Consider the following 25523-nt stretch of genomic DNA (forward strand, 5'->3'; position numbering starts at 1 on the left):
CTAATGCAGCCCCCCCGCAGTAAATGTGCCACCCAAAAGCATAGGAAGCAGCAATTTGGAGTGGCTAATTTGGAGCAGCAAGGGTATGCAGAGGCGCCAGTGGGAGGTTGAGAAAACAGCTTTCTGCACAGACCACAGGCAATCACCTGGCCGCTAGTAAAAGGTAGCACAGATCCACACTTTAGATAAAATCACTTTATGGGCTGAATCTAAGAAATTCCAGCTAATTCTTTGGACGAAGCTGTGAGAAACTGTTTGTTGAACTAAATGAAAGAACTTCCTCATAAGGGAAATTTCTTCTTAATTCTTAAGTGTTCACACCCTAAACCACTAAGATGTATATATCTCACAAAAATATTACAATAGGTCATTTTACTCACATAAATTAGGAGAATTAGTATGTGTGAACAGATGCTTGCGTGTAAACTAATATAATTTTGCTAGAAATGCTTAATTGGTCAGCTCTATACAGACTGATTTGTGCCTGGCCATGAAGGTTTAAAAAGCAGGAAAAGACTAGAAGAACATTTTATATTCACCAGCTTTTATGCAAAACAATAAAATACAATATCAACATGAACAATACTAAGGAGGAAAGGATGGAAGAAAGGAAACAAAGAAGTGGTAACACAATGTCCATTGCCCAGAAAGAACCTGCATGCTTTGCAGCACTAGAATTTGAAAAAGGTCTCCAAAAAATGAGAATGCAGTGAAAGAATCAGCATCCAAATTCAACTGCCCTGGGAAGCCACCTCAACACATACAGCATAAAACTGCGTATGTGGCCCTACAACAGTGAGCATCACCACCCTCGCACCACCACTGTCACAGAAAATGGGGAAACCAGCAATCCACGCCCCCAGTCAGAGTGGATTTGGAGTCAAAGATTAAGCACCCCCATGCTAAAATCTTGTCCTCCTTTTATCCACCTTTCAGTTCTGTCCTATTATGATCTAGAACATAAGCTATTTAGACAAGGACTGTCTTCTTCCCAGTGTCAGTACCTGGGGCACCGATGCCTGATTGAGGCTGTCAAGTACTATTGTTTTAAAAATAATAGCAGCTCCTGCTGCATTTGACCTGTGGGTGACACAAGCCTTGGCAGTTGCTCTTGCTGAATGAAACTGCATGCTTGGTAACAAGAAGCTTGCTGAAAGCAAGCAGCTACTGCAAAAGCATGGGAGGTGCTGGCAGAGAACCAGTAGCAACCTCATGAGCAGCAGGCAGCCAACTACGACGAGTAGTTTGTTGCGAGAGTCTCACTTTTGTTCTCTGAATGGCGCCAGATAGGTCAGGCCTGTTCCTCATTATACTCTATGAGCTGCAACTCCTTGGGCTGCTGAAAGGAAATTGTTCTCCTAAGCAAGTAAAAGGTTCTGTTGATACTGGAAATCACTGCTGTCACTCCTCTTGACAGTCAGCTAAATTATTTTCCAGGTTGGGCTTGGGCAAGTAAATACTGCTGTTCCTGCTGCTGGGAGGTGTTTGCCCACTCCGGTTTTCTTGCATATTTGATTTTGAATTATTCAAAAAAACACTGCATCTCCACAGGACATTTTATTGTAAAGGAAGAGTTTAATGCTATATTTTGTTACTCCTGAATTCTGGCTGATTAAAACTTGTGAACCTACATCCATGTAACTAAATACTAAAAAATTATCCTGTTGTGGTCCACTCTATCCTAACCCAGCAGATGCATACATTTTGTGCTTCTTAATACTGGAGTTTCTTGAATATGAAGGTTAAGTGGAAGCTGGAATGATTACACGTATATTTAATAACTCACCTTTTCCCAATACAACATTCCAAAAATTATGATCTGACTGTAAGATCAAAATATAGACTAGTTTCTGACTAGAGTTAGCACTGACACAAGATAGTGTTTCTGCCATGTAGCTATTGAACCATTCTGTTATTCAATACAGTCAATTTAAGGTTTTTAAATGGCATCATCTTTTAGCTTCCATCCCTACTGACTTATTATTTACAGCGTGAAATTGGTCTGATCTTTTCTAGTATTAAAAATATTTGGTTCATATCCCTGTGTTAACCTTAGCTATTTTTATGTCAAAGACTAATAGTCAGTTATAAAACACTGAAGCCATGTGAAATCTTTTTAAGATACTTAATGTCCTTAACTTCATCTCATGGCTGTGGAAAGATGGGCCCTGAAAACCTTGTAAACTATTTTCAAGTTGGTTACATAGAACATTTCACCAATGAAGATTATTTCTTCCTTTAAGATGAAGGAAATAATCCTTCTGTAGCTACAGGGAAGGCTAGATTTTTGTGGTAGCTCTGACAGTTTAAACAATTTTCTTGGCCACAGAGTCCAATGTTTTCTTGTAAATTCAGTCTGTAACGCTCCAAACATGCGGTGTCAGTATAAAAGAGAACTTGTTCCACAAGGAAATATTAATGATATATTTTATTACTTCTCAGTTCTGGCTTATTGATGTAGCTGATCAAACTTGTGAAGCTACGTCTTGGAACTGTGCCTTCATCATTCCCATAAGCTGATTTCAATGCATCTGTTCTCAAAATTATTTGAATTTTATCTACCTTTAACTATATATGTTTGGAAATGTTCTCACTTACTATGTGCTCTAATGATCAACAGCACTGGATAATACTGACATTAGCAAACAATGGTTACGTTTTTCACTGTACAACAAATCATTACCTACTCCCTAGAATATAGGCTTTCCTAGTTCTCTACTCTTCTCTAATAAGAGGGAGCATGGTTCAAAAAACAGGGCAGTGGACTGAACCTCAGGACAAACATGGCCTCTGTTCCCTAGCTGTAACACCAATCTACTATGTTGTCATTTCAGATATTTTCCTTCACCTTAATCCATTAGATTTTAAACTGTCGGGACAATGAATATAAAGGAATTTCTTAAAAGCAAAGTATATTGTTTACTAGAAATTAAGGGCTTGCATTTATCAGCAGAAGTAGATCCATGATAATTATATCATTTTAAAGGACCAGAGTTTCTGGCTGGAGAGGTAAATGGGTGTTTCAGTATTTCTTCACTGTTCAACAAAATGGGCTACACAAACACCTGGTGCTTTCCATGTTCCCCCTAGAAAGAAATAAAAGGCACGCTGCAGAGAGTCACAGCTGTCCCTGGGGATTTCTTGCAATTCAAAGCCTGTAATAGCAACAGATTCCACAAACAGGAATAGAAGTTAGATCATGGTATCCACATAGACTACTTTATTTCAAAGAACCAGCATTTCTCAACATGTATTTGTCAGCACAGCATACACTGACTGACTGCAGAAATTTGGCAAACAGCACACTTCCTGAACAAATTTATAAACTTCAACTCCCTTAAGCGCAACTATGACTAGCAAAAAGGTTTCAAAGGTGTCAAAATCTGTCTTTAAAAGCCCTCACACATTACTGGGATAAAATAACATTACAGGCTGTATCTTCTGGAAATTAAGGCAGAAGTTGAAAAGACTTCATCAGTTTGAAACCTTTCAAGCCTTGAAATATTCTTGAAAGTCAGATTTAAAAAAATACATTTAAAATTGGTACCAGGATTTAGCCTGAGTCATTTAACAAATTTCTGTGTTTTTAGATTTACTTATTTCAAAACAATCATTTTACTGCCTCTGTTACAGTAACAATCAACTATTACAACTACATTCAACTAAATACATCCAGGCTACTACAAGGGAGGCAAAAATTCATGAATTTACCTCCTGATGGTCTACCTCATTACTAAACCACACCTAAAAAGCCCATTCCTAGCATTAAGTTAATATGAAAGAAGAGCTGGGAGATACAGTAATAGGGCTTCAAATTGCAGTCAGTTGGCTACTGCAGCACTTTACTGTGATGACTGATAGACATAATGGAAGAGCATTCAATCCATAACTCACCTACTCTTCCTTGCACCCATCACAAAGATGCAGTGTGCATAGAGAGTCAAATATAGGGATTAGACTGTGCTTCATAAGGTTTCTATAAGGTGCTTTTCCTACCTGCTGACCTTGCTGGAGTTAAGCACTACAAAAATAGTAAGAGAAATATGTCAACAGTTAAAATTAGTGATTTGAATTGCTTGATCTGTTGGAGCGGGGAGGTGGGATGTGAAAATAAGAATGAAACGACTCTCCTATTTCAACAACAGAGCTCTTCTTTACATGCGTGCACACACATACACACACACACACTTTTTCCATTAAAAAACTGTCAGCGTTTTAAACGAGATCATAATACATATAATTAAAGACACATGTACTCTGTAATGATGCCTCTGGTTACTGATGCAGATTGGATAATATGTAGCAAATTATATAATTTATATTTAACAGCTTTAAAAAAAAGTCAATCATGAAACAAGCAAGAAGCTGCCCTCGTGTATTATTTGGAAAAAAAATCGTTGCATGATTGTATGAGAAGTTCATACTCATAAGACACAACTGCAAGGCAGAAAGCAGGGTAGAGATGTACCTTACAGACCACCTCTATCAGAAATAGGCAAACTTTCGTGAGCAACAGCTTAGTTCATCAGATCGTAAGACCGTAGGGACTTCACAAGATCCATCTCCCTGATAAAGGCAGAATCATCCCTGACTAATCATCCCAGCCAAAAACCTGTCCAACCTGCTCTTGAAAACTTCCAAGGATGGAGATTCCTCAGTTTCTCTAGCTACCCTCTTCCAATGTTTGATCACCCTCATAGATGGAAAGATCCTCCTAATCTCCAACCTAAATTTTACGTGCTAAAGCTTGAAGCCATTCCATTACTCCTAGTTGTAGCAGGGCACTGTTGGTGTCTGCCACTTTAAGACCTAGGCCAAGCAGCCAGCAGGTGCCTGATTGCGGCCACCATTTTAGATCTCTGGCCACCTATATAAATAAGGCAGTTTGCTGCTGGCAGGGAGGGCAGCAATACTGTCTGGCCGTGAGGCTTTGTGTATCATCCTGGAGGTAAGGGAGGAGCTATAGGGGATGGATTGGAGGCTCCTGCTCCTGGGCACGACCTAAAACTGCACCCTGCTGGGAGTGGGTGGCCTGGTGGGGTCTCAGTGTTGTGGGATCCCCTAGGGAATGACAGGCCAGTTATCACCCCGGTGAAAGGTGGGTAGAGGCGCCTTAACCCTAGCTCTTACCTTTAGGTGGGTTTGTGTAATACTGCAGGCAGTTGGGGCCAGGCACTGTTACAGCCACCTGAGCCCTGCGGGGTGAGAGATCCCAAGGAGGGAGAGTGGGAGCCAGGCACAGCTGTGGCCACCTGAGCCCTGTGTGGGGTAAGACCCCGAGAGACCCTGAGGAGGGAGAGTGGGGCCAGGCATGGCTATGGCCACCTAAGCCAAGCCGCATTGCCCCAAGTGAGGATGCGTTGTGGAGCCCCAGTGAGGGAGGCGGAAATGAGGACCAGTGAGGGGGTAGCCCCAAGTGAGGAGGGCGGAGATCTGGATCCCTGAGTGAAGGGGGCAGAGATGTGGAACCTCAGAAAGGGGGTGGAGATGGGGAGCCCCAGTGAATGGGGAGAAGAACCAGAGGGCTGAGGGCCCAGTACATTTTTATACACATAATAATGCCCCCAGAAGGGGCCAGAGTAAGCTTAGACCTGGTTGGGTAATTGGCTGGCCACTACCCCAGTGAGGGTCATGGGAGAGGCCCAAAAGACGGTACGTCTGCCACCCAAGGGATGGACTAGCTAAGCCTATGGCCTAAGGGGCCTGCTGCAAGAGGGAGAAAGGCAGAATAAGTTGTTGATGGATGAAAGAGACCATGTGAGAGAGAGTGGAGTGTGTGAGGCCCCAGTGAGAGGCAGGCGGTATGAATGTGCGTGTGACTGAAGCCTGACAGCGCGGCCTAAGCTTGCTCTTGCAGTAGGCCAGGAGCACAGTAACATCTGGATGCCATCTGTGAGGCATGAGCTGCAGTGTAGGGAAGGTTCGGCGCCGCAGATAGCGCTCCCCAGCATCGGGGCAGTAAATGGGCAGCCTCCTGCCTAATTAAGATTGATTAATTATTAACAAGGCATGGCAAGAGAGTCAGGTGTGGCATGTGCCCAAAGGCAAGTGGGGCAACTAGCACTGTGGCTAGTCAGGGAGTCCCACTTCGCCACACTAGTCCTGCCCCTTCACTCATGGAGAAAAGTCCATCTCCTCCATCCTCTCTGTAATCATCTTTCAGGTATGTAAAGCCTGTTATCAAAGACTACGTCAATCTTCTCTTTCTCCACACTAAATAATCCTAGTTCTTTAAGCCTTCCCTCAAAAAGTCTTGCCTCCCAGGCCAATAATCACTTTTGTTGCTCTGCACTGGACTCTTTCCAAACTGTCCACATTCATCTTGAAGTGTGGGGCCCAAAACTGGACACAGTACTCCAAATGAGACCTCACCAGTGCTGAATAGATCAATAGAATCACTTCTCTTGGCCTGCAAGTAACACTCCTATTAATACAACCCTGTATGCAGTTGACTCTCTTGTTTGTTTTTTTACAAGTTGTGCACAGTGGTGGCTCATATTCGGTTTATAGTCAACTATAATCCCCAAAATTCTTCTCTGTAGTACTGCAGCCTTGGCACTCATTCCCCACTCTGCAGTTATTCTGTCCCAAGAGCTTTGCAATTCTCCTTATTGAAACTCATCTGACTAACTGAGGACCATTTCTTCAGTCTATCTAGGTCATTCTGGACCCATTCGACCCTCCAGAGTGTCTACAACTCACACAACTTGGAGTTATTCTTAAATTTAAATTCTTTCAATTCTTAAAGTGTGCAGTCAATCTCATCATTCAAATCATTAATGAACATGTTAAATAAAACTGGGCCCAGGACAGCCCCCTGGGAAGCCCCACTTAATACCTCTTCCCAACTAGACATACAGCTATTGATGATACATTGACCATGATGATCCAACAGATTATGTATCCACCTTAGAGTACTTTCTTCTGTCTGTATTTTCTTAACTTGTTCATGAGGATGTCATGAGAGACAGTTTGTCTAAAGCCTTGCTTCTTCAGGGACTGAGCCTCTGTAGTGGCAGAGAGGCTCGTATGTCCCAATGATCTTCAGAACTATTGTCACTTACACTCCTAGCAGAGTCACCCATGGCAAGCAGGCCTGAAAGGAGGTCCAGACAAACCAAGGTCCAAACCCCTAGTCCCCAGTGGCAGATCAGGCAAAAGAAGACATTAGAATCTCAACAACTATAAAGACAAAAGAAGGTTGCAGCAAGATGGACGTTTCCTGTCATATAGGGATCTCCCTTGCTACCAGGCTCAGATCTCCACCTTGTCAAGATCATGTGGCTGCTGTTTCCATGCACCAGCTTCCTCACATTAAACAACATCATGCACAGGCTTCTACCATAGGACACAACATGCTCTCCTGTATCAACCTCCAAAAGTCCTGCAGCAATGGATGAGTGGTGGCAGAGACAGGACTGCAGTCTCCAGCTATGAATCTGCACACAGGTGGCAGTAACCTGATGACCATCTTGTACCTGGGTTGAGACAGGGGTGCAATTCAGCAGCTGCTATCAAGACTGAGGATCCCCTCCGCACATCCCACATGGGGAAGGGGCTAGAAAAGATGCCTTAAACCAAAGCTGTCTTATCTTCTCCTGGCTGGATAACTGTTTCCAGTGGGATCACTCTCACTGTCCCCTTGATGAATAACCAAGACAATGAATGACCAGAAAGAAGACCTGCCATCTCCAAGGAACTGGCAAGATACTATATTGATAATGCAGCTCTAAGTGAGACAAGACAACCAGATGAGGGTCAGCTGAAGGAAGAGGGTGGATGACTGACCTTCTGGAAGGGGAAACTGACCCAGAATACACATGTTCATGGCATCAGCTTTGCCATCAAGAATCAGCTAAATCAGTCAACTTTCAGAGCTCCCTGTAGGCATTAATGAACATATGTCCCTGTGTCTTAAGCTGAGAAACAACCAGAATGTCACCATCATCAGTGAGTATGCCCCAAAGCCTGATGCTGATAATGATGTCAAAGAACCCTGATCATGTACTAACACTTGTGAGAAGGACAAGAACATTATCTTTGGTGACTTCAACACCACTGGGAAGGAAGGAGTAGGGAAAGCCAACACCAGTGACATCCTTCTTCTGAGCAAATACATGAAGCACAGTCTTACCATCATGAACTCCATCTTCAGATAGAGTGACAAATACAACACCACACAGAGACATCATCTTTCTAAGCACTGGCACCTTCTTAACTCTGTTATTGTTAGAACCAGTGATCAAATACACTGTCATCTCAAGAGCCTGGATAAGTATCGCCAACAATGCTTCTGGAAAATCCTCCATATCAAATGGGAAGATCACTGTACAAAGACCAGCATCCTTCCTGAAGCCAGTGTTACCAGCTTTGAGTCTATGATCCTCAAGCACCAACTTCGCTGGGCTGGCCATGGTGTGTGGATGTCTGAGCAATATTAGCAATCATCCTCAAATTGAGGGATTGCTGCCACCAATGATGACATCATATCCACTGCTTTTCCTGCATCCACAGATCCTGTCACCTTATCATAGAAGAAAACTGGGTTTGTCCAGCATGACTTGCTCTTAGTTAATCCTTGCTGGCTGTTCCATATCACCTTGTTCTCCTCCAGGTACTTCACAATGGATTCCTTGAGGAACTGCTCCATGATCTTTCCAGGTATCAAAGTCTGGGTGATTGGTCTGTAATTCCCCAGATCTTCCTCCTTCCCTCACTTAAAGTTAGGCACTCTGTTTCCCCTTTTCCAAACATCTGAGACCTCACCTGACTGCCATAAGATCTCAAAGAGGATAGCCAATGGTTCTGAAATTACCTCAGCCATTTCCTTCAAAATCCTAAGGTGCATCTCATCTGGCCCTGCTGAATTAATTATAAACTTATGGAAAAATAGAGCTTGAAGGAACCTCCAGAGGCCATCTAGTCCAACCTTCTATCTGAGGCAGGATCATTCCTATCTAAGCCATCCTATACAACCATAAGCTAAACGCTACCTAAGACTGCCATCAACTTGGACACAACATAGACCTCGCACCCGAACCTATCACAGGTAAAGCAGAGGAACCACAGCAGCCAATGTCCCGCTTTTATAAAATGTTGTCTAATATGTGCTCAAGAGGTCCCAGGTAGAAGGTCATGCTCCCTGCTATGAAGGAAGGCAAAAGCCCCCACAGTCCACACCAATCTAACCATGGAGTAAAATTCCTCCCTGACCCCAAATATGGCAGTCGGTATGACCCTGAGCCAAGAGATAAGTCCCTTTAGCCAAGAACCTCCGGCTTTGGCCCCAGCAGGAATACTGGCACACCCCAGTCAAAAACCCCAGCTTAGGCTATAGCCAACACCCAATGCCTCTGGAAGGGCTTAAAAACCTCCTCCTCAGCCCATGAGTGTAGGAGGGCTATTAGGAAGGCCAAGGCAGAGATGGAACTCAGGCTAGCATCCAGGATTGAGAACAACAGAAAGTCCTTTTTCAGTACATTGGGAGCAAGAAGAGGGCACCAGGCAATGTAGGGCCCCTGCAATGCGCAAATAGTAATCTTGTGGCCACACCAGACAAGAAAGCTGATATTTTTAACAGTTTCTTTGCCTCTGTTTTCTTGAACAGGGACCAGGACATCCCACCTACCAGAGGTAGGGACAATCTTGGGGATAGCTCTGTCAGGGTTTCAGTCAGCACAGATATAGTTAGGGATCTTCTGGAAGGGCTAGACATTTTTAAATCTGCAGGTCCAGATGCCCTCCACCCAAGGGTGTTGAGGGAGCTGACAGGGGTCATCGTGGAACCCTTGGCCAAACTATATGAGCATTTGTAGTCATCTGGCAGGGTGCCAGGGGACTGGAAACTGGCTAATGTGGTCCCAATTTTCAAGAAAGGGAGGAAGGAGGACCCAAGTAACTATAGGCCTGTAAGCCTCACCTCAGCGCTCCGGAAGATGTTGGAGAGAATCGTCAAGGAGCACATCTGTGGGGGGCCTGCAGGGGAGATCATGCTCAGGGGCAATCAGCATGGGTTCATCAAAGGCAGGTCCTGCCTGACCAACCTGATTGCCTTTTATGACCAAGTAACTAAATCCTTGGATGATGGTGTCACCGTGGATGTAGTTTTTCTAGATTTTGAGAAGGCCTTTGATACTGTCTCTCACCCCATCCTCATCAATAAATTAAGCAACTGTGGCACTGATGCCTGCACAGTTGGATGGGTAAAAAATTGGCTGACGGGGCACACCCAGAGAGTAGCAGTGTACAGGTTGTACTCAACCCAGCAAGATGTGAGCAAGGTACCTCAAGGTACCCCATGGCTTGGTCCTCAGGCCCACACTGTTTAACATCTTCATCAGTGACTTGAACGAGGGGATGGAAAGCATGCTATCCAAGTTTGCTGATGACACTAACATGTGGGGCAAGGTAGACACACTTGAAGGGAAAGACAGGCTGCAAACTGATTTAGACAGACTACAAAAGTGGGCAGATAAGAATAGGATGGGGTTCAAAATAGATAAATGCAGGGTGCTGCACCTTGGGAGAAGGAATCCACAGCATACATACAGGCTGGGGAGTTCCCCTCTTGAAAGCACTGAGGCGGAATGGGATCTTGGAGTAATTATGGACTCCAAGATGAACATGAGCTGCCAATGCCAGACCGCAGCCAGCAAGGCCAGCCATACCTTGTCATGCATCCAAAGATGCATCTCAAGATGGTCCAGAGAGGTGATACTCCCCCTCTATGCGACTTTGGTCAGGCAGCAATTGGAGTACTGTGCCCAGTACTGGGAGCCGCGCTTTAAAAAGGATGTGGCCAGCCTAGAGAGGGTTCAGAGGAGGGCCACCCTCTTGGTGAGAGGGCAACAGTTTCCCTATGAGAGACTGAGGGACCTGAACCTGTTTTCAGCTTCAGCAAGAGGAGGCTGAGGGGGGACCTGGTGGCTGCCTACAAACTCATCAAGGGAGATCAACAGCAAATAGGTATGGTGGTGGCCACTTGCTTGGGAGGGAAGAGGCAGAAGGGGAGTGGTTTGGGCCTTGTATCATTGATGGGGTTCAATCTCCCCTTGTCACACAGGATTACAGCCTTGGGGTGCTTCTGAATCCTCTACTGCACCTGGATCTTCAGTGGTTAGGACCATTTTGTACCAGCTCCATCTGGTGAGAGGGATGCAACTCTTTCTTTCAAGTTTGGATCTGGCAGCCATCATTCCTGCCTTTGTAACCTAAAGGCTAGGCTACTGCAATGTGCTCAATACAGGGCTGAAACCGAGCTGGAAGCTGCAGCTGGTGCAATCTACCTTCTTATGAAAAGAGATCACCAGGAGTATATAAATGCAATTCTACAGTATCTGCACTGCATCGCAATAGTTTTCCAGACACAATTCAATGCACTAGTTTTGACCTATACAGTCCTAAACAGTCTGGACCCTACAAACTGACAGAGAGCTTTCTCCCTTCCACATCACCATGATCCCTAAGGTCAACTGAGATCAACCTCATTCAAGTCCCATCAGTACATTAAATGATGAAAACTCAGGGGAGACCATTCTCAGAAGTTGCTCCCCACATCTAGAACTCATGAAATTTAGAGGAGCACCCATACGTTGGTCCAATATTGGATTGGAACTGATATAAAGGAAATTGGCTGTATCAGAAATTGGCCCGATGTGGCCAAAACTTTGACTAATAAATGCCTGTGCATGTGTGCAGCTGCAGCACAACATGTAGGTAACAAAGAGCACAGCTTGGCAGCACAGAGAGCCAAGTGCAGCTGGTAAGTCAATTGTGGTGGAAGGGGAGGGGGAAAAGAAGGGCATGGGGGGCAGATCAAGGGCCCAGCAGTGAGGTAAGGACTGGGGCACGGACTGGGCCTTGTGCTGCCCAGCCAGGGTAGGGCAGGGTGCGGTATGAAGCCACAGTTCATCCAAGGAGTTAGGGGGAGGGGGCACATGCCCCCTGTATCTGTGGGGCAGGTAGGCTGCAGCAGCGGGTTGGGGCTGTGCCAGGCTCTTTTCAGTGGGGGTTAGGCTTGGGGTGGGCAGCAGCGCTGGGAGGGGGCTATGCAGGGGCTACAGCCACCCAAACTTTACCACAGCACCTCTCAATCCCCCCTGCCAGTACCACTGCCACCCACCCAGGACAGTCCTGACTATTCCCAGTGCGTGGGTGAAGGTGGGGGTTGAGCTGAGGCTGCCCTAGGAGGGTGGCGGCAGTGCTGGGACGGGGAGAACTATGGCGAAATCTGGGGCGGCTGCAGCCCCCAAGTACCTCCCAGAGCCACCATCACTCACCCTGAGCCCCACCCCCACCGAGAGGAGGCTGGCACAGCCCCAACCCCAGTCCACAGCCATAGCCCACCCACCCTGCTCTGTGCAGTTCCAGGGGGCACATGCCTCCCTCCCCTGTGCCTCCCAGATGAGCCACAGTTCCATCTTGCACCCTGCCCCAGCCCCTGCCCCACTCCCTCCCTCACTGTGGGGTGTTGATCTGCCCTCCCACACCCCACTTCCCTTCCATCACAGTTCCCAGCTGGATGCAGCTGAATCGGAAATCAGATTATCAGCCAATATGCCTCCTTAAAAATTGTCTATCAGTATCAGCCCCTTAAAATCACTCTCGGTGAAATTAGACAAGTAAAAGAAAGAGGCTCCTTCAGGAGAAGGGTAAGCATACAAAACAATACACCTGAAACAAGAAAGAGCTAATTCTACCAAGACACCCCAGTGGAAAAATCCTACACAACAGGTGGATCTTGTATAAAGCAAAAGTCCTAGTCTATTGAATCTGAATATCCAGTGTTCTTCTATATCTCAATATGGTTCAGGAATATTGTAAAAGGCAAGTCTACTGCTGATGGCAGATAACTATTAACCTTATTGATTCTGGGAACAGACTGATATTTCAGTAAAGTATAAACATTTCATTAACTTTGAGTTAACAGTTCAGATAAAAGGATAGATATTAAATATTAGCATATTTTTAAAGATGTAATTATTGCAAGGTCATGGTGGAAAAATTTATGATTTTTTTTTTCTGCAGTTGGATGCATCTTCCACATAGAAACTTCCCTTTTCCATCAGTAACACGGAGAACGAAACACACAAAGGGAAGATGACACGAGAGCAAATCTTGATCAGTAGTCTGTCCTAAGTCTGTTTTGCATATATACTACCTTTACTTTCTAGCTAATAGAAAAACAACTTATTTTGTTCACCTCTTCTCCCAGAAATAGTAGACAGACTCTATAGCCTCCATTCTTGTTTGTTTGTTGTAAATTCTCTTATGAATCTTCAATTAGATGTCCTATTCTGTGTTTTGCAATGTGAACAATTAAATAAGACAAGTAATAACTAAATATCATCTTGCTGTGTAATTAATATCTGCTTTTCTTCCCAGAAGCAATAGAAAGCAGACGGTAACGTATTTAGATAAAAGTTTGTATTTCAAAACAATACAACTAAAATGAACAAATAGAGGCTGAACAAAATTACATGTTATTCACATCTATAATGAGCATGCTATTAAAATATCGGAAGATTTCACACTTGATTTTTATCCACAAGCCTTTCAACTACATGAGAATAGTATGCAAGAAGCTTGCTAAATCCTGACATTCTCCAAGTCTACTGTGTATGATCCAAGATGGTGAGAAATGCATCTGACTGATCTAAAGCTGCTGAACATTTTCTTTTTAAAAAGCTCATGATTACCCTGCTAAAAACCCCCTCCCAAAATTTCTCTTTTTTTTCTTTAAAACAATAAGTATCATTCTTCAAATCACAGCAACTTGCCAGTGGTTCTATAAACAACCATCTGCCTTATTGTATCTGCTCTGCTTTTCACTGTTTATCAATTTAAAAATGTAAAACACATTTATCAACACATTTATCAACAATGTAACATACTCCCATCTGGGTTTTATGAGACAATCATCACTTCTTTCAAGAAAGATGCTAACAATAATTATGAAACTATCTCTGGACCCTCTGAGTACTGTCATGTCACTCTGATGAACCAACCTACTGCCAATTGCTGCCTACAAACTAGAAAAGTTCACTGATGCACATCTGACATAATATCTTCAGTAAAAAGTCTTTAAAAGCCGCAGACTTTTAAAGTAGATTTAACATATGCAAATGAATATTGCGTGCAGCCAAGGCATGCATTTATATTTAAATTTAACTTTTCTGAGGTAATATTAAGTGGTCTTCATTCTTTCCTAAACTATCACACTAAAATATGATTGATTGTCTCCCCATCTCCTTTGATCTCAAAAAAATGGTGAAGGTAAACAGATTAACAGTTAAATGCTTTCTGACAGTACAAAGTAACTGTAAAAATATATTCAAGTTTATTACATTTTCTCTGTATTCCTCACCTTTTTTATTAGGGACATTTCCTTGAAAACAAACCTTTTGATTTCCAGGTACAAACATAGTGGGAGGAAAAGGAAGCCAATCTCAAACTTTGAGGTAGTACAGGCATTTGAGCCTATAGTAAAGCTTACCAACTGAAATTAAATTTACCAATTTCTGTCATCTGTCAAACGATTTTTTTCAGTTTAAAGAAAATGTAGTTAATTCATTTCCAAAAATGAAGCTATGGGAAAATATCAGTTTTACCATTTTTTTAAAATTAAATTTGTGTCACTCAGAACTTTAGTGCCACCATGCTTGAAACTAGAACTTAACATTTAGCAAGGAGTTGCAACCTTACTTTTAGTAATTTTTTTGAATATTTACTTTGCAGTCTTAACATCTAACATACTATTGGATGCACCCTTTAAGCATGGATGATCAATTTATTTGGCATTTTCTAACAGTTTAAGGACTAGAAAGTCCTTGCCTGTGTCAGATACTTAAAGCTTAAATAGTGCTTGAGCTCATTTACAACAATACAGCTAAATGCCAATAGAAAATAGGCACAAAATTGAGCAGAAAAAAAAAATGGAAACCATGGAACAATATGAAAGATTTGGAAAGCATAAGTAATATAATATTAACATTTGAAAGTAACTTTGTTTTGCGCTCAAGGCTGTGCCATTCGTTAAGTGAACTGTCTTCTATACTATGAAGCCAAATTCTGTACTAAATTGAAAAAAAAATATTCCATACTCCCAAGAAAATAAGACTTCACTACCATTAAAAATAAAAAAGATAGGTGAAAAGGCCAAAGCATATCAACATAATTTTGTTTAATTGATGGTAAAGACTACATACTTATTTTATTAGTCAGCTAGTCAAAGTTCATTGGAAAAGTCATTAAAAAACCCTCTGTATTTGCAAAGAAACAGGAACTAATTATCAATGCAACTACAAAAGATCCCTGCTGCGAATCTACAAATTTTTCTGACTATCCTGAAACTCTTATTCACTAGAGTATTTCAACGGAGGTTATTCACAGGAGTTTGGCTTGCTGGATTGGGCCATAAATCCTATCATATAATACATGTGGCCGATCATCAGGTTTTGGTTCAACTGTAAGAAACTATTCTGTAAGCTGCACACTGCTTATGCTCTCATTAATTTAAATGTTTTCTTCTATTTATACTATGCAAATTGCTCCATTCTCTTAGTTGTTCAAACAAATGATGTTCTTTGCAACCAAAAAGCAAATTAGTAGCATGTGAAAAGTTATTTTGTAATGATTGTGAAACCAAGCAGATCTTTAAGTTAAAGAACCAGCAGAGTAAAAGAAATCCCATTTTAACATTTTAGAGAACTTAACTATAGTTTTACCTTGAATTCGGAATAGTAACCTTTTCAAAGTAAGTAACTACATAAAGCACCTTTAAGGTTAATCTACTTTATGATAAATTTGACTTATATTATGCTCAAGGCCCCTACCTTCTGAGTTAGGACTAGATTTTTGCAACAGTGGAAAAACAGCAATAATATATTTAATTACATTGTATTTGGTTTATTTCAAATCTGTAAGAATTTTCTGACCTAGGTGTTTCAAAATTCTATATATATACTTTTAAAAGCTCCCCATTTCTGTGCTACATAACTTAAATGTTTTCTGACCGGAGGTGCACCAACAAAAAGTATCATATGTGTTTGGGATGTGAAAAGGTATGGGGGGGGTTTCTCTATCACCTGCCCTTTCTCTCCAATCTGCAGGAAGAGTTTTCTTTCTTTCGAGCCCTGCTCCTGACCAATAAAAATTGCTCCAAAATCCTGTTTTATGTTCAGTTAGCCCTACTTTGAGTAGAGCTCCCCAGACCATACTCCTTTGACTTTACAAGAACTCCTTCTCTTCTTTTCCAGTCTACAACATCAGTGGGTCCAACCATCTGTGCTCTCCAGTCAATCAGGAAGAAAAGACGACAGCCACTCTGCTTACTTCTGCATATGTACAGTGTCTGTATATTACATTGTACGTGTACAGCATCTACAGAATTTCTCAGAATGTACAATAGTGATGTAGTTGTTACGGTTCAGAAGTTATGCAAGCGGCAAGGATTTCTTAGGGTGATATCTTTTATTGGACTAACTATAGATCTATGTCTATGTCTATAGTTTGTCCAATAAAAGATACCATTCTAAGAAATCTTTTCCCTTTGGAACACACAAAAATTCCTGTTATAACTAATAAAGACTATGTAAGTATATATGTTTAGTTCTAGTATGTACACCCTTAGAACCAGCACAAACACCAGATAAACTAAAACTAAAAACAAACAAAAAAACAAACAAACCCTCTTTTCCAATAAATGTAATTACATTTCTTAATTACTCTGTCCAAAAAATTAGTTCAAGATGGTTTATACTTGTTTCTTTGTCACACCTGGATATGGAATCTGTTTGATATTTTAACTTTGCTATACTTGAACAGGAAGAAAATACTACAAAGATAAAATGTGTTCTAGTATGTTTATAATCAATCCACTCCAGTAGTTAGAATTAACAGAGGGAATGGAAAGCAAAGCATTTTAAATAACACATTTGGCACTCTTTATTACGCAGTAACACCAGCAAAAGAGGACAAGGTGCAAGGAGCAAAAGCAAAGGTGGTTCACAAAATTTTCTGACATATTTTGCCATGGCCAATTCTAATATTGAGCTTGAAAAAGAGACGTTAAGAAAAAACACTGATTTGTGCTAAGAATTCCTTTTCAGAGAAGGACTCCAAGAAGTAGTATGATCATGGCAGAACCAAGCACTCAGCAGTCACTGTGCTCAAATCACTTTTGCTGTTGGCCAGGAAGGATAAAGACAGAGCAATACAGAACCAGCCATGTATTTTCTTAGGTTTAATGAAGCCAAGGACTTTGCTTCATGTCAAGCTAATGCAATCGCTTTCTAAACTTTAAGAGAAAGTATTATAATCATTTAAAAGTTTGTTTTTACTTTTAATGTAAATACACATAAACACCACAGACAATATAAATCTAAAATGAAAGCACCATGGGCAAAGGGAAGAAGTTAACTGTTTGTCATGACTTAACCATTAACTATTTCAGCAAATCTGACTACTCTTATCATCCTACTGGAACCAGGAAAAGAATTCATTGGGACCAGTCAACATACTCCTTTATACAAAGTGATATCACATGAACTATGTTTTCACATATTGGCTGAAAGAGAGAAATATTGGAGAAATTATATATTAAAAACCATCTGATACTTTACGAAGTATTTACTTTTTGCACAGTCCTAACTATATTTTAAATTAAACACAAAAAAGGTCAAAGGTTTACTACATGCTAAATTAAAAATATCAAAGAATTTAAATTACTGTTAGTGCATTAGTGTGCCACAAATCCTGAAACATCTTGTGCAAAATGACTGCAGTCTTAATTAATCTTTTTTTAAATATGTATTAAAATCATTTCATTTCTATCTTTATTTTTTTTATCATAGAGAGGAATGTTCTCTCTCACACATGCACCCACCCATACACACACACACACACACACACACACACACACACACACTCACACGGCATATACCTCTCCAAGAGCTTCGTAGCGCTTTTGGTTCCATCTATGCAAATCTTCACGGTAGTTAAAAACAAATGGCTCACCGGTTTTTGTATGCCTTAATTGCCCCTCTATAAAAGAAACAATATTATTAGATTTAAATCTACATTTTAAGAGTTTTAAAAGCAGAGTTAATAATTCACTGATGAAAATACAACAATGTACATCTAAAAGCAGAGTTATGGTCATTGGCTTTCTCCCCAATTATCAAACTGTTCATTTAAACCCAAAGCACTAAAGCAAGTCTATCACCACATTCACTTTCAGTTTAGATTCATTATTAAATTAAAAGAAGCACAAAAGCTTACAGACTGAGCATTAAGCCCAAATTTCCTCTAGAAACCTATCCTGTAAGTAATAGTTATGTCCCAAAATATTATGAAGTAAAATAAAATGGAGATACAAATCTGATTTGTACTAACCAACTAAGCAACTGATCATCATACCCAAGGAAATCAAGGTGACAAATCCACTTTGCTTTACAAACCACAGAGCCTAATCTGAGAAACTGAGGAAACCCTCATCAGGGTTCTATACAGCAAACAAGAACAAATTAGCTTATAGAAACATGTAACAGCCATTTACCAAGAGGAAATCTCCACATCTAACTGGGAAGCCTATCACAAAATCAACACTTATGTTACAATTGCAGTTTTGCAGAATGGAGAGCAATCATCAGCCTTAAAAACTAAGCTGCTATTATTATACAATAGGATGATAAAGGGGAAACTGTTGTCATGGACAAAACAACACACATAACACAAAGTGCGAGTGCTGAGTTAGGCTGAGGAGGACCTACACTGGTAGTATTGGATCCATGATCTGACCATTCTCTTAGGGAGCCCATGAAGGTGGATACTACTTGGCCACAAGGCTGAGAAAGATCAATGTTGGGCAACCAGTCTTTATATCTGGAGGTGCTGGGCACTTCGCTGCCATCTGTTCTGCAAAGCCTAATCTCACTACCACTCCCCCCCACACACACACACCCAACCCTTCACTGTAGTTTCAAGCCTCACGGGAATATCTTTACATACTCCTGCAGCACTTAGATCCCATCTCACACAGTTACAAATTTTTCTTACCCTCCAACATCCAGTCATGACTGTCCTCCACCAGCCAGCCATGGTGAATTTGAAACTTCATCATCTCACAACTTTAAGGATTTTGAATTTGCCACGTCCCACCGTATTCCTGTTAGACCCAAACCTACTCCAGAATCCATGGAATCCATTGATGAATCACCTCTGTCCTTTGGCTCCATCACCATGGAAACTGCTCCTTGGGGCTACGGACAGACATTACACATAAACCAGTTTAAATGATCAGAAACTGGTTTAAACCTGTAACAGAACAGATGTTCAGTGCACATAAACCAGTTTGAGATAAACCTGGTTGAATGTAGTATCAGACTTAACTGATTTGGCTCAAACCAGTTTATGCAATGTCTATCCCAGACCCCTTGCTGGTTAAGATAAACCAGACTCCCCCAGCATCTTGGCATGCCCTCTGGGTTGGGCAGGGCTCTCTGCTCAGCAGACCTGGCTCTTTCCCTCCATTCCCTGGCTGGAGTTCTGGCAGAGACTGCAGACACAGCAGGATCTACCTGGCTTCCCCCTGCCCTACTCCCCCGCCCCCCGCCCGGCTGTTTGCTGCTCAAGCACGAATCCCCGCCTCCCTCCTTCCTATCTCCCACACCACAGACCCCAGCCTCATGGGACCCTACGCACTTGGTATGCTAGCTAATGCCGAGAGTTGTCTGCATCTGTGTGTCTCCAATTTCACTGGGACAGGCAGACAGAACAGTGACCGCTTAGGGCTTTTGGAGCTAATCAACAGGTCAGTTGTACGAAAAGAGTTTGAACTAATGAAAAGAGGCTATTGTTTTGCTGATGAGGTGATAAACACTTATCAGGCCCCTACTGACTTGCTTGCCTGTCAATTTGCTGCAGACAGTATAACAAAGCAGGGAGGGAGATTGAAAAGCTCTGCATCATCAACAGATGCATGCACTCCATCCACCCCCTCTCGCCTCAGGGTGCTAGTCCAGGGCTGGGGGCTGACAACACTCCCGCCCCTTGAGCAGCCCAAGGGGAAAAGCTTGGAATGGTGCAGGCAGACCTCCCTAATCAGAAGTCCTGCTAGGACTTGGCCACGCCCCACTCAGCTGAGCTCTGTGGAAGGGAAGAAAGGGCTGCTTTACGGCCCCCTGGCTTCTAGCCTGAGCCACTGCAGGCATGTGCCTGCATTTCCTCAGTCCAGAGAGAATGTCTGTCTGGTTACAAACCAGTTCAGCCTAGCCAGGTTAGACTAACCTGAAAATATTGAATCAATTCAGGCTCAGGCTTTTTGAATGTCTGTCCCTAGCCTTGATGGTAACTATATATACTAGGAAATCCTCCAGTTTAACCTGACTTGGTCCCCACTTTTTATTATTGTTCTGAGACTCATATCCAGTGGCAAACACAGTGGGTAGAATGGCTCTGTATGCTGTCACTGTTTCTGTCTTGGGATGACGCAGGCTGCACTTCAGAAGACCCTAGACCTGAAACCTTCTGTGCCATCTCACTTAGCAATGTTCACCACTATCTGAGCTCCTGACTTGCTGAACTCAGAAACCCTACTGTCCATACATCCCAAGTACTGCCAACTGGCAGATTTCTTCAACAAAACCAAGTGGATCTTTTGCCCCTCTGTTGTATGTACAATGGTCCTATTGATGTGCAGCCCTTTGAACAAATCTACTGTCATACCTGGAGCTCCATACCCTAAGGGAGCATTTACAGAACAACCTGGATAAGGAATTCATTCACCTGTTGACCTCCTCAGCAGAGGCCCCTAAATCCTTTTCAAAGAAAAAAAATATGGATTCTTGTAGCCTCGTATTGACTACCTGGTACTCAGTTATCCCCTTCCACTAGAACTATTAGATCATCTACATGATGCCCAGCTTCACCAAGCTGGATTCACAGGAAGCTTATAATCTAGTTCAGATTCTGGATGAGGACAACCAGGCTGTTCTCCAAACACATTACAGACGTACTGAATAACCGGTAATGCCTTTTGGTCTCTGTAATGCTCCCCATCATTTTGTGAATAATGTATTTTGAGAGATCCTTGACCAATTTGTGATTATCTACCTTGACTATGTGCTGATTTTTTCTGAAATCTAGGAAGTCCATGATCAGTATGGCTATGCGGTCCTTGAGAGAGATAGTTTTATCATTTGTATGCCAAACATGAAAAATGTGAATTCAACTGGACCATCATATCTTTATTAGGATATACCATTTATTTGGGAAGACTAAAGGTGCCCTAGATGGGCAGCTGTCACAGGCTGAGCTTCCCCAAGGGATTTCTATGGGATTCAATGCTTCCTGGGATTTGCTAACTTTTATTGGTATCTCATCAAAGGTTCTTCACAAACTGTGTTCCCATTCACTGCCCTCAACCAAAAGAAGACACTATTTGTGTGAACCCCAGAAGTTCAGGAAGCCTTCCAGCACCTAAAGGCTTTCATTCTAGCCCCTCTCTTTGTCCACCCTGACCCTACAAAAACCCTTCCAATGCTTCCAATTTAGGAGCAATCTTGCTGCAGCACTTGGGACCAGGAAATCTACTGCATCTGTCTCAAGGACAAGATTACACTATGTGGGGCAAGAAGCTCCTGGCAAACAAGCTGTGTTTGAGGAATAGTATCATTGTTTTCAGGGAGCCCAGTTTCCCATGCAAGTCCTCACCAATCACAAAAACCTTGAGTAGTTCTGTTTTGCCAACTGTATGAAGCAATGTCAAATCCATTGGTCCTTATCTTTTAACTAGTTTGATTTTGTAATCATGTATTGCTCAGGTACAAAAGGCAGGTGGCCCTCTCCAGGCAAGAGGAATCCAATGTTCCCTTCCACCATCTTGAACCCATCCCACTTCCTATTTGGGACTCAGGGATAGGGATTAATGACCATGATCCAAGATCTTTCTCTTCAGAACCTGTATGTCCAACAAATATAAAAGCAGATCCCAGTCCTGGAACTTCCTCTGTGGAAGGATTTTCAGTTCAGTGATGGGGTAGTGATAATCTATGTTCCTGCCAGACACCCAAGGCTTGAAATTCTCCAGTTTTGTTATGACGTCCCTGTGGCAGGGCATTTTGGGGTCCCTAGATCTCTAAACTAGTTTCATGGCAGTTTTGTACAGGACATTAAAAGATATGTCAAGTCATTTGTGCCCTCACCAATGGCCCTCATACCAAACCCCTGGGATTCTCCAACCCCTACACACCCTGACTCAACCCTGGATGATTATATCCATGGACTTTATCAGAGTTACCCTTTTGAAGGGACTACTACAATTTTTATGGTAGTGGATTCTCTAACAAAGTTGGCTTATTTTATTGTAGCCCAGGTGGTCTCAGCCACTCAGGAGACCATGAAACTCTTTACGTTGATCATATTTTGGGTTCCACAACCTGCCAATGGAAATGGTGTCTGGCAGAGGCTAGCAATTCATGTTTCACTTCTGGAAGGAACATTTTGGGCTACTGAAAGTAAAAACTGATAATTTCAGCTACATGCAACCCACAGGCTAATGGGCAGATAGAGTAAACCAAACACCCAAGCAATATTTATGTTGTTTCATCAACTATTACCAAAACAACTGGCTCTCACCCAGCTGCCAAGTTCACCTATAATAATGGTCACCTACTTTACCCCAGACAGAACCCTTTCTTTTTCAGTTATGATTTTGACCCAGGTACCCACCCCAATCTCCTTGTTCATCCTCCATCCCAGCAGTCTTAGGTCTTGTAATCTACATCCATCACATAAAGCATGAATTACACCATCTACAAAAGGCTAAAGAAACTTACAAGAGGCAGGCATGGTGACCAGCTCTGCCTTCCTCATCGGTGAGCAGGTCTGGTTATCAGCCCAGAACCTGCACTCTTCCTGACCTTCATCAAAGTTGGATCACTGATTCTTAGGCCCCTTTAAAATCACTGAGATCAACCCTGATGGTTACAAACTTCAGCTCTCCAACTCCATGAAAATCCACTTGGTATTCCATATCTCTCCCCTTAAGCCCTATACGGAAAACACTTCCCAAGGAAAAGTACTCCACCACTGCCCTGTATGAAAATATTGTTCAGCAGAGCAAGGGTCCAACGCAGAAGGTAGGTGAAGGTTCACAGAAGACAGATGTACAGGCTAGGAGTGGCACAGAGAGGGGTATGAAACTCCAAATGGCTATGTGGGAAGCTATTTTACTTGACAGAGTGAGAAAGATGTCACCTTACTGATCAGTGATGGGAACCCATGGAGAAAATGCATGCCTCAGAACTGATCAAGGCTTTCCACAGAATACACCCCAAGAAAACAGGTCTGAGGGCCCCTGAGAGGTGCTATTAGGAATCATAGAAGGAGGCATACTGATTGGCTAACAAGCTGACCCTCATTTCCTGTGTAGGTCTGACTCTAAGCTGCTTGATTACCTTTAGCTGATCCCAATGACCAGCATGGCTACAAAAACCGGGATAAGCAGCCACTCTCCTACTATTCTTTGGCCACTCAACCACTATACAAACCCCTCTGTGAACTCCTAGTCTATATGTCTGTCTCCCTTGAACCTTCACCTATCTTCTGCCTTGGACTCTTGCTCAGCCATTGCCTATAGCCCTTCCTAACCTGCCACCTTGCTTAGTTCCAACCTGAACCTTCTCCTGGCTTGTATCCTTGCCTAGTCCCTGCCTACATCCTGACTAAACCTGCAGCTCTGGACTCCTGGTTCATGATTTTCCTAGCACAGTCCTCAACCCCATACGTCCAGGTTGTGCTTATGACACAGAGCTTTCCAACAATAAGTTTTACAGGCTTCTTCCCACAGAACCATTTGAGAGGGAACTACACAACCTCTGTAAGACTCTACCTCTGGACCTGCAGGAGAGAATTTATGCTTCCTTCTAGGAGCCCAGGCCAGGCACCTTTTATTTATTACCCAAGATCCACAAATCTGGCAATCAAGGATGCCCCATTGACTCTGACACTGGTGCGATCGTGAAGAAATTGTTTGGCTGTGTTGACTATCCTATTTCCATATACCACAGGAGCTCACAGCTATTTGAAGGCTACACAGATTTCAACAGGAGACTGGACCCCGTTAACAAACTTCCAGAAAACATTACATTAGCTACAATGGATATCACATCTTCATGGAACGAACATTTCTCATGAGGATGTGTTACAAGCCATAAGAAGCATTATAAGGAACTGCTTCTGCTTCGAAACTCTCCTTCTTTGTCCTCATGTATAACCATTTCAGATTTGGAGAATCCCTGTGTGTACAAATGAATAATACAACCATGGGTATGCACAGTCTCCCCAGTACCACGTACCAATACCAATAAATATATTTATGACAGGTCTTGAAGTCTATGTCTGCCTAAACTGCCCTCCCATCCCCACCCCCAGTACACCTGACATACATCAATTACATCTTCATCATGTGGACACATGGGAAGGAATCTCTAGAGAAATCCCACCAGCACTTTAACAGCTTCCACACCTCCATCAAGCAGGCTCTGGAATACTCGACCCAGCAAATTCACTTCTTGGACACAACTGCAAAAACTTTGCAATGGCCACATTTCCATCACATTGTAGTGGAAATTAATTGTACAGGGTGGCCTGTCCCCTTAAGAGGAGTCAGTCAGCCTGGCTGAGGGGCTACAGCTGTGAGAAGGCGGCTAATGAGTGGCTCACTGGGAGTTAAAAACCCCAGAAAGCAGAGCTGCAAGGTAAATGTGAAAGACGCAGTCATAATCTGAACTAGTGAACTATGTGAAGAGCGAGCCCACTGTATGAAGGCCAGAGCCACAGAGGACTCCTCCTCCTCCAACTGAAAGACACTGCTTAATGCTGAGGCAAGCTGGAAAACTGCTCAGAGGGTAAAGCCTATCTAAAGATGCCTACAGGCAACAACTTGCTTACAATGACCAACTGCTACAGCTACCTCCATGCCAGCTTTCATGCTAAGAAAACCACTAAATCATCCTCTATAGTTAAGCACTATGTTACACCTCTTATCTGCTCCAATCCCACTGACTGGGCACCTCAAGGATCTACAATGGTTGCCTATACTTACAATACAATCCCAAACCTCACATCAACCCTGTGACATGAACAGCATCCCAGCAGTTGTCACTTAAACCCTCTAGCTTAAACACATTAGACACATCATTTAATTACCTTTAACCCCTCCAAGAAAATAACCACTTCAAACTATCCTTGGGGGCCAGCTTACAGGCAGCCTCCCAACCTCAAAAGAGCTATCAGACTACCTAACTTCAATTCTCACCAAGACTCCAGACCTTGCTACACTGTCCCTTCATCAACACAGACCACATGATCGCTGGACTAAGTAACACAAATTGTTACATCTGGATACATTTACCTACTCCTCCACCAACGTCATAGTTTCATAGTAGCTAGAGTCGGAAGGGACCTAGGTAGATCATCTAGTCCGACCCCCTGCCTTGGCAGGAAAGAGCACCGGGGTCAGA

The 25523-nt window shown here is 42.7% G+C and overlaps 1 protein-coding gene across 5 annotated transcripts in view; it reads right to left on the bottom strand.

Annotated features, from left to right (window-relative positions):
- FAM172A (family with sequence similarity 172 member A) overlaps positions 1–25523 on the bottom strand; it is a 405744-nt gene that overhangs the window by 327950 nt on the left and 52271 nt on the right. For 3 of the 5 annotated variants that reach the window (XM_019532373.1, XM_019532374.1, XM_019532376.1), the window contains one exon: positions 17942–18042. The exons of 1 other annotated variant lie outside the window; for it this stretch is intronic. In XM_019532373.1, the coding sequence (XP_019387918.1) occupies positions 17942–18042 (101 nt within the window). Of the gene's footprint in view, positions 1–17941; positions 18043–19056; positions 19260–25523 lie in introns of all 5 variants that reach the window. One more of the 5 variants, XM_019532375.1, reaches the window with a different exon arrangement.

This window comes from Crocodylus porosus, unplaced genomic scaffold (genome assembly GCF_001723895.1).
Source record: "Crocodylus porosus isolate Cpor-Errol unplaced genomic scaffold, CroPor_comp1, whole genome shotgun sequence".
Classification (NCBI taxonomy): domain Eukaryota; kingdom Metazoa; phylum Chordata; order Crocodylia; family Crocodylidae; genus Crocodylus; species Crocodylus porosus.